We start from the raw sequence: 17,127 nt of genomic DNA, 5'->3' as shown, positions 1-17,127 counted from the left end.
CAATTCAACCCCATTCCTGGCTAGCGCAGTCTGGTCCTCCTGACTAGAATACTTTTTTTTAAATTATTATTTTTTAACTTTATAATCTTACACTTTTCCATGGTTTCATGCATTAAATTTTATTGGACCTCTAATTGCATAAAACCAGTAATGTTAAATATTTTTCCAGGAATTATACTAGCATTTCCCAGTTATTGATATAAGTTGTACTTGCCTAAGATTTCAAAGTGTATACTGAATGTTTCTACTTAGAGGGGTTTTTAGAAATAAAAGCATGTTATAGTGTGATTTTCTATTTTGAGTAACACAGACTCAAAATTATTTCAGTAGCCAATGATGCTGACCTGGAACCAAACCCAGAATTTTGCATAATATTATGAAAGTAATAAACAGTGGGACAATGTGTATTGGTTGTCTCAGACTGTCTTTGAATTAATACATCCATAGTTATGCATTAATCTAGAATTCTCTTTGGAATTAGAATAATTATATAGTGGATAATCTGAATCTAGCAGAAGAAATTATGTTCATGGAAACTGCATATTTACCAATTGTGGTCATTCTTTGCCTTTGTAGACATTTCAACACTGATTCACTGATTTGTGACTGTAACCTGAAATGGGTCTTGCAATGGGCCAGAAATGCTTCGGTCCGAATAGCAGAGGAAACAGTCTGTGCTTACCCCAGTGCTTTACATGGACTGTCACTTTACAACCTGAAGGAAAACCAGCTGATCTGTGGTGAGTTGTACTCTCATTTAGTAGTACAATTTGAAGTGGAATCCAGAGAAAATATCAAAAAAACCCAGAAATCATGCAAAAAAAGCAAAATAAAAATTAATAAATCTGACAGGTGTGTGACACAGAAGATACACCTGAGAATGAAACAGAACAGAAAAAAAATAGAAATTTCTTATTTCATATCCCTAGAACACCACTATTCTGCAATGTATTCAGTAACATGCAATTATGACATAGAGCATTTAACTATGATGTTAGTTCTACATTGTATTCCTCAATAAACTGAGGATTCCTACAGGAGTTTATATAATGTTTCTTTCAAGTTATGCATCTGACAGTCAATGTAAAATTTAATTCTTGTATTTTTTTTATTTTATCAACCTGTAACTATGCATTTTATCACTGCTTCCTGGGGATGAAAAGAATTTTTACAGTGAGTTTCAGTTAGGTGAATTCTGTATTTGGAGATCTAGAGAAGAAATGTTTTTTGGATATTTTTCACCATCAAAAACATGATAAATATGGTGTGAGGGAGAAAGCAAAAAGATAAAGAAAACTCATTTCACACTGGGCATTGTCTAGCAATGATTAAACCAGAGATTTTTAAAATCATCACGCTGCAGAGAAAAGATTGCTGCCTGAGATGATGCTGGTGGGTTCCAGAATCAAAAGTCTAATTTCACACATAGTTGATGAATTTCAGAATCTTTGAATCTTTGATATGCTTGAATGACAAAAAATTGCTGAGCCTGTGGCTTTGCTAATGACTTCTGCAAACAGCAGAGTCACGCATTTCTTCTAACAACCAGAAGAAGATTGATGTGTGTGGTAACAAACATATTAACAGCAGGAGGAAGGTCAGAAATTGCTTGGAGTGATATAGAGAATTGGTTTTAACCACAAATACAGATGTTTATAGGTTGGAAGAAATGTGAAAGGATGTGAATGCTACCTAGAGATGGTATTTTTTTTAATTGTAAATTGTTAAGGTAAATTGTTAAGGAAACTCAGATAGGTTTCTGGAGGCAAATATGGAGTGAATTCTTGTGAGTGCAAGGCAGAGACATTTCCAGTGGCCTGCATTATCAAACATTTTAAATTCTGCAGTGCTCTTCAAATATTAAGTTCCCATTTTCTATAGAGCCAGCATGGGCATCTTCATAGAGATCCATTGCCCAGCAGGAAAAGTAGTTCTTCTGAAAGTGCTGGAATGATCAGAAGAGTGATTAAGGACTGTTAATTGGTATTTCCAGGTAACACGTGAATATAAATCTCTGAATTCTACAGAGGAAATGAAAGCAATATCTCAGAATTTTATAATTTAATTCCTAATAGGATTCCCTATCAGGCCTTTGATATAGAATTTATAATGGCCATCTAGTTCTCACTCCTATTTACAATCTCCACAGAACACTTCACAAGGGCTGTAACGACTGCCAGTAGCTTGACTTTGCTTCCAATATCTGCAGAGAGTTTCAGTGGTTATTATTGCTGAGCCTTCCACCAGCTCTGTAATATCTGCCAGGTATTTCATGGTGCTCAGAGTATCTGCTGGGTAGCTCACAGTGCCCAGAACATTTAGCAATTTCATTTTCAGTAAGTTAATTTGAGCTTAGGCATAATAGAAGGCTGTCTGCCACCAAAATAATAGTAGCTATTGAGGATGATTTATAAATAATATGTGTTGAAATATGCACATAGCTTATCAAATTAAACATATCTTAAAGAAAATATTGAGTGACCTGAAAATTAAAAACTCCTTCATGTGAACATCATCTGTATTGTCAGGTATTTGTAGACACTGATTTCCTTCTACATGCTAAAAGATGTCAGGAGATATCACAGTCACAAGATGAGCCAAAAAAAAAAGAAGAATGAAAGGGAAAAAATTAAAATAGGAGAGAAGTGGCAAAGAGTTTTGCAGGGGAGTTAGGGAATGAACCAAAAAGTCAAAGTATGTGGACTCTGAATAGCTATAGGGAACAGTTTGCCATCATCTTTTTAGATTATTTTATATGTTGAGGTGAGAAAAAATTAATCTTTTGGATTTCTTCCTGGCAAATCTTTCTCACACATCTACTTATGATAGCCAGAGTAGTAAGTTTCCTGTTGAAAACAGTTGCATGGTCCTGCTTTAGGAGCTATGTAACTACACAGTTTTAGAATTCCCAAGGTTCTGCTTGCATATTTTACTAACAGCTTTTAAGAGCTACTTAAATCTTCTTAAAAAAAGTTCTCCAACTGTCAGAATTGTTTGGTTATAAAATAATTCTTCGCAATGTTGGAAATAAGGCTGAAAAGCTAATTTAATGACAAAGTATGGTTTTGTCCTTGTCTTCTGCCTTAAAGATGTGGAACTGTGGTGAATTCATAATGGTATGGACAGAGTATCTTTCTGAAAAATGTGTGAAATTGGCTTCATGCAGTGCCTTGTTACTCTTTCTCCATGACTCCAAATACAAGATACTCAATTTCCAGGAGGAAAATTATATTTTCCTGAATATGAGTGCTATAAATTTCTAATTTTCCTAGATATGAGTGCTGAGTTCTGATAGGAGTCTCTGATTTCCTCTGGCTCACATCACCAGCAGAGATGGATTCTCTGCAAAATTCTTCACTCAGGAAAGACCCATATGAGTTTTTGTCTTAAGGGGATTATGAAAGGTTGCTCCTAAAGCTGGGTTTTGATTATTTATACTGATGAATGAGATATTATAATTTATTTTCTCACTCTCAAAACTGTATTAATGTTACTGAAACAGCATGAATAAGTAAAAATTATTCAGTTGTTCTGCAAATTACAATTGACATATAACTGTGATGGAGTGCTTTTCTGTTAAAAAATGTTGACTCATCAAAACAGATGTTTGCAAAAGTGCTGACTTTCTTTTTTCCTCCAATTAGATTTTATTTAGAAGTTAGAAAATAGTTGACATAATATCAATAATATTTAAATAAATGTTTTGACTAAAATGCTGAAAATGTTTGCTGAATGTCACAAAAAATATTGTAAAGGTCAAAGTAGAGAAATAGTTTTATGGTGCCTTAAGACATTCAGTTATGTATTTATTTATTTATTTATTTATTCCACAAAGAAAATTATCTAATTCTCCTGGGACACAGTGCTGTTTCTCTTACACATCTCCTGCAAATTAAAATTTTGGGTTTTGAATATATACATATGCTCTACTGATGTTTGTAAATAAGTAATTGAGAACATATTATTCCCTTCTGTTAATTAAAAAAGAAAAAAAGAAAATATAAAAAGATGTTGAGAAATCTGGTGGTTTTTTTTTGCTTAGAGTTTATTGCATTAATACATAATAAATTACATTTTAATTCTTTATCATTATGGATTTTTTCATGCAGTTAGTACATAAGTTTTGTTCTTTTCTGGTGTCAATAGCTTTTCTGGTTTCTGTGGTCTACTGGTCTAATCTTGGTCGCAATATGGTTGCATGGACCTATAAAGCGGGCAGGTTCAAAGAACTAGAAGTAGTATCTTGATTCTCAGGAAATCTAAATGCACAGAATAGTCTACATTGTTTTCAAGTGATTTTGCTCTACTCAGCCAGATGGTTTGCTGTGCATACATTCACATCACTGTATCACGGCACTTGCAGGCAAGCTGGTTCTGCTGCATGACCCCTTTCCTGTAGCTGTCTTGATCTTTCCTGTAGCTGTCCTTCCTTTTCCTGTAGCTGTCTTTATCTTTTCTGCAGCTGTTCTTCCCTTTCCGAACCGTTTTGTGAGACAGTCTGACAGAAAGCCCCATAAAGAATCTTGCCCCACAAAGCAATCTTAAACAATCCTGGGTGGCTCTCGGGCCACATTAGCAGAGCTTGCTCTGTCTCTTTGCATCTGGTCCCCCCATATGAGACACTGGCTAAAGGTAATCCCCAAAAACTGTGTCTACCCTTTTTCTCTGTGTTGATGTAAAACTATGCACAGGTCTTTTCCTTGGAAGAAACAAATCGATTGCTTCTCTCTTTATTATGCTTCTGCATTGAATGTTTCTGTTTCCCACTTCCTTATTATCTGTGTTGAATTGAATGGGAGAAAATCTCTTTCCATGTTGAGCTGCTTCAACACAGGACTGTAGGACAAGAGTTACAAGAAGTTCTAAGACACAGCGTTATTTATTCACCTATAGTCTGCACATCTCTGAAAAACCCATGCCATTGTAATAATTAAAACTAGGAAATGGAAACAATTAACAAAGCTAGTATTAATACATGTTCTCCTTATACCATCCTCAGCAAAGAAATTTCAGATGTAAAGGAAACACTTAAAAGCACAAATTTTAGATACATTCATTGAGGATACAGGGGAAAATATGGTAGAAATAGAATTGGAAAGCACAGAGTAACGGCAAATTACAAAACAAATATCTCAGCTGAGTATTTTGTATTCTTTCTTGTATTGACATAGGTGAGATAGCATCTGGTTTTTAGGTACCATCTCATCTACCACAAACGAGTCACAGGAGCCTGTTTTTCAGAGGTGGAATACCCAGAGCTTCAGTACCTAGAGGCTTGGTTTGAATTGTTGCTCTGTGTGCTTCACATTCATGGAAATCAACAGTAGGGTGTTTCACAGAGGGGTTATTACAGTAAATTCTTTTGAAAATATGCATTATGCCAAAATGTGTGTTCTGTCCATGGGTGGTGTGCCTGTCGGCTGTGATCCATAGAACTCTAAGTATTTATATCAAACTTACAGTGAGAAATTCTTTGGGTTGGGCCACAATTTACTAAAAGCTTTCATAGTCAATTTGGACTTTCACCGGGGATGGTAAAGAGTGAGCACTTAAAATAGGACTGGAATTTTGTCTGTGTAGGATATGTGTGGTGAGGCTGCTGCCATGCCTTAGGGAGCTGTCTGCTGAGAAAAGTGTTAACACTGCAGTAGAATAAAAATCCATCCTATTGAAAATAGAGATGAGAAAAGAAGATAATAGTTGTGAGTTGTGAGTGTCCAACAGTGTTTGAATTACAACTCAGTCTCTGAATTCTGTAAACTACCTCAGTTTAAAGTGTTAACTCATGACTGAAATTAGCAAGTTCTGGCTCATAAAATATTATTGAAATGTGGGGTTTGGGGTATCATAGACTCCCTACTTAGAGTGGGTACTTCAAAATCAAAGAGGTAAATCCTTTTCTGACTTCTGTATTCTGAAATAAAATTCTTTAAATGTTTCATAGAAAATATGAATAATTTATTGGAAGGGAGGAGATAAAGTTGTTAGGGAATTGTTTGTACTTAACCAGCACCTTGTCTTTTGTAGTTTGCTTCACTTCACTGAGAATCAGAGTATCTGTTCCCCCAAAGGAGCAGAGTCAGGCTAAAATGTAGGTGCTTTTTGCTCTGATGCTCCATACCTGTTCACATTGAAACTTGTGCAAAGCAAAAATAAGAAAAAAGTCACAATTATATGCATTAATTCTATTTATGTTCTTAAGATATTTCTTGTACATTTTAAGATTAAATTTCTTAAAAAGGTAGGAAGTACTTTCATCATTACCTATCTTTTGTCACATTTTCTAATCTGCATTTCTTATGCTTAAATATCAGAGAACATTAGAGTATATTTCTCTCAGGCCACATGCTGCTTCCTAGTCTATTTTTATAAGTAATTTTTTCCCTTTTGGAATCTTACCTAAAATGCAAAAAAATTTGAAACATTCAAGACATTTAAAATCAATTGGAGTAATACCATTGGGAAAAAAAACCAGAATATTTTCTTTTCTATACTTCCTCTGTAAAGTACTTTCATATTTTGAAGCAGCTTTCTTTTTCCTTGACATAGATTCTTAAAACATAGTGTGGCTTTAAGTGCTTTCTCAGCAGTGATGGAATAGTGTTGTTTTAGATGTTGTATTTGTGGAAATGTCTTTATAATTTTACCTGATGTAATTGCACATTGTTTCCCCATCATTCCTAGAAGAGTAAGTCAGTATCTACTGTCCAATTGTAAGAACTTTGAAAGAAACATGTACTTTTAAAATGCTGAAAAAGGAAAAAAAAAAACCAAATAATGGGGAATTTTGGTTTTGAAAGAATGTTTTCAACATTTAAATTTAAGCTTAAATCAACTGAATGCATTCAGCCTTCATCTGTGTCACTTTTTAAGAGTACTGTCAACTATCTTGTGTTAGGGATATTGGTTAAGAAGTGAGATTTGAAATTCCTTTTTTCATGTGGTGCCAAAAATTAAATATCTACGATCTCATTCACGTTTTAAAATTATGAATATATATATTTTCACATAGATTATTATTAAAAGTTTCCTTTTCTATGTAAAATACATTGCAAGAAAACACTGGTTTGAAATTAACAAATTATATTTTTTCTTCATATCTTTTGCTCAAGTGTACATAAAATATTTTTGGTAACATCTGTGACTTACTTAAACTTATGGACAGGTTTGAGATTATTGTTTCAATCATTTCCTTATTAATTTACAAGTCATTCTTACTGCTTTAACACAGTGTAAATATTGAACCGTGGGGGGGTTTCAGTATGTACTAACTCACTAAACTCAAAGCCTCAAGCAGGAAGAATGATGGATTAATTATCCAGATTTAGATTTTAGTCCTGCAGTTTCTTGGCAGTCCACAGGTAGCTTGCTGCATTCATGCAGAGCATCATTGTCTTCCAGAATATGCAGGATCAAGACTTCAGCTCTAATTCTGCAGGGAGTGCCTAATCACATGAGTAGGTTTAATTATGTTAAAATAGGAATATTCACTCTAATAACCCTTCACAGGATTAGGTTTTGCAAGATATGGTTAGTGATACAATTAGTAGTATTTAAAGCCTCTTCCAATTACTTTAATTTTACAATGTTAGCAATTCAGGATTTTCTTTAATAAGAAAATACACATAATAACAGAATGAATATAAATCAGATAATATAACTGCATAATTTGGTCTTCCAAAGATATAGGGGTAAGTTCATTTTATGTTAGAGTTAAGTGGCCATTTCTATATCAATGTTGGTTTCCATGCTATCATTTGGTAGTATGAAATGAGCAATGCTCTAACCTTTTGTCTCCAAATTCTAGATTTCTCATAGAATATGATCAGTCTCAAAATGGGGGGAAAAGGACTATATTGCCCTAAATTTAATATTAAACATAATTATCTAATTTCTTTAGTGGCAGTGTAGAGCACTGCTGCAAGATTGGGGCATAAAGTTAATAACAGTTAAATCTTATAAATGTGAAATAGCAGAAATATTAAAATGTTCATTTGAGGATGAAATTTTACTCCAAAATATTTTATTGCGTTTGTGCTCACACATGAAAATTCAGTTCAACAGAAATTTTCATTCCTGAAATCTTGCTGATTTGGCAAGATGTACCCAGGACATTTAGCAAAATATCCTGGGTGCATTTTACAGGAAATGTACCCAGTTGTTTGGGTTTTTTTCCATAGCTTACTCTTATATACTGCATTAGAGGTTTTTAATGTACACTTGTGTCTTATTTTCTACATTGTCTTTGACTACTGTTCCAAAGATCATGCAAAATATCTGAAGGAAATTTTAACCAAGGTAGAATGAGAATAGCAGTGAAAGGAGGGCTTTTTAATCTTCAAACTCCTGCCCTTGAACACTTAGCTGGCCATATTCAAAAGCCAGTTGCTCATGAACAAAAAATTGTTAAAACAGTCTTGACTACAACCCATTGAGTATCTCTGAAGATGTATTCTTTATTATGGTTACGTGAACATTAAAACACTAGGGTTACATTTTAGACTAGTGATTTCTATATAAAATTATATGAGCTTTTAAACAAACCTGTGTTAATGTTGTCCAATAACAATGCTTATTAGGGTTTGCTGTAATTAATCTTGATTGTTATCATAGGAAAATTCCCTATAAAGCTTCCATCCTAACAATCTCTCTTTAAATGAAGTGTACCATAGTGTCATTTCACATTTTTAGACTTTATAGCACACGTCAACATACGGTACTTTTGTAATGTTTGTATAAACATGGCTGTTGAGAGCTACTGACACTGTCCACTGTCAGCTGGACTGAAAGGAGTTTGGAATGGAAAAAATTAACAGAATTGTCACTCATTCAGAATTTCTTTTAAGAATTTTTTAATTTTTTTTTTACATTTTGGTATAGATGAGAACTCATGCAACCTTCTGGATTCTGAGCAATTAGGGACTATCACTGACACTTTTGGGACCTTTCTGCCACCATCTTTCTGTGATCTAAATGTGCAGTTATAATTTGAAAGTAAAAAATGTTTAAGGTTTGGAAAGATGAGTGCTACCACTGCACTCCCTAGTTAGATAAGGCTAATCAGTGTATTGGATTATACCTGTTAGACCTATTGGAGTGGGTCCAGAGGACAGCCACAAGGATGATTGGAGACATGGAACATCTTCCCTGTGAGAAAATTCTGAGGGAGTTGTGGTTGCTCACCTGCAGAGGTGAAGGCTCCAAGACCTCAGTGCATCCTTTCAGTACCTAGGGAGGGATTATAATAAAAATGGGGACAGACTTTTTAGTAGAGCCTCTAGCAATAGAATTAGGAGTAATGGTTTTAAATGAAAAGAGGATCTGTTTACATTAAATATAAGGAAGAAGTTTTTTACAATAAGGGTGGTGAGACATTGTCAACGGGCCACGCAGAGACGTGGTGGATGCACCACTCCTGGAAACATTCAAGGTTAGGTTAGGTGGGACTCTGAGCAAACCTGGGGAGCGAACATCCCAGCTCATTCCAGGGGCAGTTTAAAGGTGACATTTTAAGGTCCATTCCAACCCAAACCATTCTATGATTCTATGATTTTGTATAGCTGGATGCTTTACCTTTCCACTGCTCAGCCATTTTGTTAACTGCAAGCTGTAATGAGTATGCAAAACCACAAGCCAGCCAGTTCACTTGCCATAAGGGTAATTTGACTAATCAAAATCAGCTTTTTAACAGTGGGTTTCTGGCTGGTGTCAGGAAGAAATTTGTATTGATGAATTTTCCAGTACCATAGCTGTCAATATGTTAATTTCAGCATATGGCAAATAATCAAATGCTCCCCAGCTTCCGAAGTGGAGTTCTGGGACAATTTGAAAATAAAAAATTGAAAAGTTGCAGCAGTTTTATTTGATAGGAAAGAAATCAGTGATGCGAAAACTATTTGCCTATTATTTTAGATTTCTATGCCAGTGCAAGACAATGCAATTTTTTAATTGTTTAACTGGAAGAAAACCTTGAATTTCATATTGTGGAAGCCTTTCAAGTAACTGTTAACATTTTACAAATTAAAATGTTATGGTATTTGACATTTACATTAAATAAATGAAATCTGTTATTAAATAAATGAAACCTGTTACCTCTGTTTTTCACTGCCACTTGATTTCCTATAAAGTAAGTCACTGTTATCATCAGTAAATAAGAAAGGACTTGTTCTTGTGCTCCCTTTCAAGACACAAGTCCCTAGAACTGGTGCAAAAAGAATAATTTAGTTTTACTGGGACTTAAGAATCTGGAGGAAAGACAGGTTAAATTACTTTGTCAGGGTTGGAAATGTCATCCATCTGCTGAGTGATGGATGAAACCTGTATTACTTGGATTTGCCAAAAGTGACTAGATTTGAATTGTACATTCCCCAGCTCATCCTTTCTTAGTTTCTATCTAGCTGTAAATTATTTAAAGTAAATAAATCAGATTAGTTATATAATCCAAGTGAGTCTTGAAGACTCATTGAAAGCTATGATTGTAGCTCATCTTGGCGTATTTGCACTGAATTTTAGCTTCTGTTTTGTGTCTGTGGAATACCTCTATGAGGTTAGCTGACACAGGTAACTGCAGCACCAGTACCAATGGACCATGGCAGCCTGGGCTCACTGTCTTTCTAACTTATGATAAATCCAGTTTATGGCTTCTGCTGATCTCCTTTGATGGCTTTACAGAAGTTTGCCGGAGTAAAATCGCAATAAAGAACTTGTAGCTTTAGGTAAAACAGCATGCATGTCAGAAATCTTGCTCTGTGGTTAGTGGCTACCATTTCAGTGCAGCAGTTAGCATTACAAAAGAAACATAACTTCATAATTTAATTATAAGATGCTGGGAAGAAAAAAAAACCAACAACAAACCAACCAAAGCAAAACCACTGCTTGATATTCCTGTTTGAAGAGCATGTATGAGAGTGAAAGGGGCTGATAAAATGGTGTGGAATATCTCTTGCCATGCCAGCGTTATGAAGCTGGTGGAAATAAGAAGCTATTACACAAACAAAAGCTCTGCTTTTCCTGCGCAGTGAGTGGTAAATGAATGTGATACAAAGCTTTCTTGTCCCACGCCCAAGAGACTTACCTTATTCTGCTGTTTAATACATGTTGGCATCTGTATTTTCTTGATATTATGTTGAAATTGGAGCCAGGCACAGCTTTTATTAAAACTGAAGCTTGGCTTCAGTTCTGTATTCATTCTTGACTTCCTTGGCACGTGGTGTGGTCTGTGACCTTCTACACCAAATGTTTCATTACTGCCAGCAAATTTTGCAACACAAAAACTGGCGTTGGTGTGCTTGCACCTCCCTTTTTGGCAGGGCTGCTGTTGGAGCAATTCAGATCACGCTCTTTTCTCCAGTCCCATTTGGTAAATATCAGATATAATTTGCACTGTCAGCAATTCAGATTTTTAACTAATGTATTTCAATTTGTTTTTCCTCATTTTCATCTGTCCTTTTTCTTGGATTGGTTCCTTTGCTTTGTCCTTACTTCCAGCTTTCCCCCACTGTGCTTTCCATGCACATTTCTTTCCCACTGAGACTGTATACAAATATTAGAGCTCTAACTCACACTTTTGTCAGCAGGATGTGCCGCACTCTGTAGGCACACTCAGTTCAAATAAAAAGCCCATTGGCAATACAATAAATCAAGTGATTAACAAGAAGCAAAATGCCAACCTCTGGCTTTTTTTTTCTGTCCCAGAAGCTTGTGATGCACTGTAGAAAACTGGATTTTCTACCAATAAACTGAAGTCAAAGGTGTATGCTGAGATGTGAGCACTGTAGTGCTGAACTGATGAGTGGGCAGCCTGGAGAAACCTGTGGACTTTCCTATTTCTGGTTGTGTGAAAACAGTTGACAGCAAACAAAGCCAGTTAATGAGGACCAGAAAAGGTATAGCAGAAAACTGTTTCTGGTGGACTGAACAGCAGAAGGTGCTGGTGTAGTATAGCTTTATGCACTTAGTAGATGCTGAGCTGTAGAGCTGAGCTGCCCAGATTAAAGGATATGCAGCAGGAAATGCAACAAAGCTGGCTGGAGGTAGGACAGTTTATCTACTCCCTTGTGCTGCTCATGTTGGTTAATGACTAGACAACTTTCTGTAGTGTTTAGACAGATCTATTGCATGGGGCAGGCTTTGTACTTAGAGGTTTGCTTTTAGTCATTTCCCCAGAAGACAGCAGAGTGCACTCGGATTGGAAGCAAATATTATCTAAAGATAGTAATATGGTACTTAAAAATGTAACTAAAATATGGGTGAAGATGCACTTTTTAATCTTTTTTACAAGCATTTTTGTTCCATGTATGTCAAGAAACAGCAGTATTTCCTTCATACTCTTCCCCTTTCTAACTTGTAAAACAAAATAGAAGGCCAAAATTAGATGGGAAATTGAAATACTTTTAAAATCTCAAGAACTGAATTGTAAGGAAAACCAGGAAATACATGATGTGTGTACATGTGCGTGAGGGAAATTCTTCTATAAATATATGAAGGCGTATGCATGGTACATTTCCGTAGATATTCAGTTCATCTTGCTATTTTTCTATTTTTGCTAATTGTTTTTAAAATAATTTCTATTTTCTTTTTAAACATCTTGGGATGCTGCATGGATAAAAATATGCAGGGGTATACTCTATATTTGAAAAATACACAAATTATCATATTAATTCAGTGGGTTTTGTGTAACCTGATTCCTTCTCTCTATGTCCTCAGTATTCTAGTCTAGATCTAATCTGAAATACAAGACTAGATGGCATAGAGCATCAGTCAACAAAACCCTTTTCTGCTGAGAAGTGAAAGATAACGAAAAAGATGTAATTACTGTAATGATGGGTTAGACCTTTAGATTCATGCTGCAATCAGTGATTCCTGTGGTGCTCTGCTGCAATCATGGTTTAGTGCTGACTGGAGAGACAAGACAGGTAAAGACTGTAAAACACTCCATCAGCTCTTGATCTGAATGCCTGGAGAGGAGTCAAACCTCTCATTTGCAGATAGGGGTGCTGGCTCCAAGATCGAGGGCAGCACAGTGAATTGTCTTGGAAGGAGCATCTTGGAATATTTTTCAAGTGTGTAAAAAGTAAATAAAATCCCTGTAAATTACTCCCTCCCTTCTCAACATGCAACAGTAAATACTTTAATTTATGAGGCTGTTGTGTCTGCCATATACAAACACACATGTATAAATATGAGTATGAAAGATTATATGTATCTAGTTGTCCAAATTTAGTCTTTATTACCCACATAATCGAAGAAAAAAAATCCATTGTACAGGGCTATGCTTGCCAGAGCTGTTATATTTAAAGTGCTGTCAAATCAATAACAAAATCATTCCAAATACTTCCAGAATTTCTTTCTTCTTATTTTATTCCCAAGTCAAGCTTGAAAATGTGTGCATGGAATTAATAAATACTTTTATTTTTATTCTGAATTTGAAAGATTTTTGGATTATGGATTTAAAATAAGTATTTCCAGCTGATGCTGATGTAACTACAATAATTGTATAGCCATTTGAGATAAAGGATATTGGTCCTAACTCTGAAATTCTTACTGGTGTGATTAATCCTCATAACTGTGAGCTGTGTCACAAAAGTTAACTGGAACTTCTGCATGAATAATGGTTGCAGAACCAACTTCAGACATTTAAATCATTACTATCCCTGGAAAACAACTGAAGATTAGCTCTGGTATTAATATTTTTATGTGTATGTCACAGAGATTAAAAGCAGATGTTTTCCAGGAGTACTTATGCTTACCTTCTACGGTTTGCAAATGTCATAATCCATAGAAATGTTATTATTTTTAATTTGAAAATGAGTTTTCAGCATTATTTGTCAATTTCACCAACCCAAATAGGTACTTTCTCAAAGTTGGTCAGGAGGATATCGTAGCATAATGGTATGTCTGATGGATATGGTACGTCCAAGGATATGTTTATTTCATTTTGCATCTTTGTTGGCACTTAAAAGGATTTGCAAAGAAAAAGAAAATTGTTACACTATTGATAGGACTGATAATTTTTTGACATGCTGAAGTAAATTTTTCGTTCAGTTCTGATCATTAATTTACAAAACCTGTAGAGAACGCCTCATTCCCACTGCATTTCTGGGTTTGGTGATCCCCAAGGCTGAACAACACAAGGGGTTATGGGACAGCCTTGGACACCAACACTCAAGACAGAGAGAAGTTCAGAGTGATAGTGTTACACTTCATCCATATGCTCAGCAGGTTATTTAACTTGACTTAAAGATATTGATATTCTAGTTCACACTCTTCCTACTTCATAGCCTCACGACACAATGTGTCACTCACTGCATGACCAAAACCATTTGACCAGATACAACATCCTCAGTCAAAAACAACTGTATGGATGAGAAATATTTTGTTTCTGTGAGTAGTATCTGTTGCTGTTGTACATGTCACAGTATGCTTTATTTTTCTACGTTTTGGTAGTAATTTAATTAATTTATGGATAAATTTGTATTCTATATATTTCCTTATATTTCATAATTGATTTCATAATGCAACACAAAATCACATCTTTTTGGAGAGAGAGAATCTTTCCATCTGCTAGTTAGACATTTAATATAAAGGAGACCAAGGCTGCAGTTATTAGGAATGAGACATTAATAGGAATGAGGTTTACCTTCTCTTCTCTTCTTAATTAGAAGTCAAAAATCAGATGAAAATGCTGTGTATGTTTCAAGGAATTTTTGGTATCACATCATTGTCTCCATACAATCAAAAGGTAAATTACAGGCTGTGTGCACAGGTAAGGAGTGCTCTCTGAAGGCTGCACTTTATAGTCAAAGCAGACTTGAAACATTTCAGTAGAGAGCAGCTGGTCCCTTAATCCTCTCTGTGCTTCCCCCAAACAGGAGTAGCACATATTCACTTGTACCAATTTTGCATGCTGTGCTGGCCAGCATTCTTCTTTGTATAAAAGTAGGAGTGATCCCGCTCACTGTTTACTCAAAGCAGGTGATGAATGTTTAACAAAATAGTAACAAGGGCCCAACACTGCGTTTGTAAGTGCAGCTGCTCACAATTTAAGAGTTCTGAAGACAGCACCTGAATGACATAAAAAGGTGTGGTAGGGTGGAATGCTGAGTAAGAGGAAGAACACTATTGGCTGTCCACAAATTTTAGGAGTTGTAGAACCAGTGATTATGGCCTGCAACCTGGATAGGCATGGCTAAGTTCATCTGTATTTGTTATGGGCAATGGAAGAAGATAAAATGGCAAGCAGTGAAATGGAAAAAAAAAGGTACTTGTCAGAAAAATAGATGTTTGAGTAGTTACCAGTGGTGCAAATGGTGGAAGGGTGACCTTTCATCTGCCAGCTCTGTAGGATGGATTGATATTAATGATGAGAGGCCTTTAAATGAAAACAGAATAAAAAAAAAAAAAAGAAGGGATAAGATCTAGCTTTAAAATTCTCTTTCCTCTTCAAGGTAGAATGATAACCAAGGTGCAAGGCTTGCAAGACTATAGGTCTTTCATCTAAGGTGGGATTTCAGAGTGAGGTTAAAAAGTGATCCAGGCTCAGTGAATTGTTTTGGTGTTGGAGCCTGAGGTGAAAATGCTGTATTGTAGGAACTGTTGTGCATGATGTTCATGAGACTTTAGGACTGAGGAAAATAACCTTCAGTCACTCTCAAATCTATGAACTAGCAGATTTTCATCAGGATGAAAAAATATACATAACTTCCAAATTTGCATTTTTTTAAAAACTGTGTTTAGACATTTGGATTTCTGATTACAAGAGCTGTTTTTTTGTAATAGCTTGCTTAGAATGTGCAGTATTCTCATTATTGGGATGTTTCTGGGAGAGAGTTTCTAGAGATAAAGTTGATTTTAAAAATATGGTAAAAAGTATTCATCTTTAAATAGATAAAAAGAACTACTTAGCTAAATATTTAATGTTAAGTAATTATCCTAGAGAGTAGAGATGATTTGTGGAATAGGCAGAAGGAATGGGAAATGAAAAGTCATGGGGACAGTTGAACTGAAGAGGAAAGTTTAACTATTATTAGTCTTATTATTATCCAAATCCCAGGCAAATGAAGTAGCTTAGGCCCTCTAGACAGTAAGTTTTGTTCTGGAGCAAAGTGGGCATTTCCTCTACTGACAGTGAAGTGGTCTTATAAATGTTAATTGAACCTGTATTAATGGCTGTATTTTTTCTGTCGTTGGAAGACTCACTTTTTTATTCTGTACACTTGTATAGTAGAGCATCCTGCCTTGAGAAAGAGGCTGGGTTGGAGCATCTCAAAAGATCCCTTCCAACCTCAACCATTCTGTGACCTGTTTCATGAAACTCATTTTCTGTAGATATTCTGTTAATCCTGTGTTTATCTGGGCTCACACCAGTTAAAAAAAGTGATCTCTAGAGCTCACATGATCTGACTGCAGTGGGTAGTTAGTGGTCATATCTCTTAGGTTAGGATTTTCACATGAAGATATAAGAAGCTAGAATGGTATACAATTAGTTCACATTACAATATTCATAAGAGAGGAATTAATTGTGACTTTGTTTTCCTGTTTTTTGTTTTGTTTTGTTTTCCCTGCAGCTGGGCCTCTGGAACTTCCTCTCTTTGAGCTGATCCCATCACAAAGACAGGTGGTTTTCCATGGAGACCGCTTGCCTTTCCAGTGTACTGCAACCTACGTGGACAACAGCACCCAAGTGCAGTGGTACCACGCGGGGCGCCTGATCGAGACCGACGAGGAGAGTGGCATCTTCGTGGAGGACAGCATCATTCATGACTGCTGCCTAATTACACGGTAACACACACCTCTTGTCACAGTCAGGCTTGCAGGAAAGGTACAGATCTGACACTTGCAGCAAGCCTTATTAAAACGTGCATCAGGAGTTATTTAATTTGAAGCAAATCAACTGAGTGCTTGAATCCGAGCACAGAGGTAGAGATTTTTCATGGCTATGATTGGCCGTGGTTCCAAGTTGTACTTTTTGTGTCTAAGTATTCAGATTTGATCAGATACGGGTTTGAACCAGATAAAACCAGTTTTTTTATACAGTGAACTATGAGAAGAAACATGAAAAAAAACAAGAAAAGAAAAGCTTCAGTAGCATATGAGTGACTTATAACCAAACTGCTTCTTCATGACACC

At 35.6% G+C, this 17,127-nt stretch overlaps 1 protein-coding gene across 1 annotated transcript in view; it reads left to right on the top strand.

Annotated features, from left to right (window-relative positions):
• The window catches only part of LOC120502186 (adhesion G protein-coupled receptor A3-like), a 255,064-nt gene that overhangs the window by 104,224 nt on the left and 133,713 nt on the right, over positions 1 to 17,127 (top strand). The window contains exons 6-7 of the mRNA XM_039709368.1: positions 577 to 740; positions 16,566 to 16,779. Coding sequence (XP_039565302.1) covers positions 577 to 740; positions 16,566 to 16,779 — 378 coding nt within the window. The remainder of the gene's footprint in view (positions 1 to 576; positions 741 to 16,565; positions 16,780 to 17,127) is intronic.

This window comes from Passer montanus, unplaced genomic scaffold (assembly GCF_014805655.1).
Source record: "Passer montanus isolate IOZ18808 unplaced genomic scaffold, ASM1480565v1 scaffold21, whole genome shotgun sequence".
In the NCBI taxonomy this organism is placed as follows: domain Eukaryota; kingdom Metazoa; phylum Chordata; class Aves; order Passeriformes; family Passeridae; genus Passer; species Passer montanus.
This window is presented reverse-complemented; position numbering and strand designations above follow the sequence as displayed.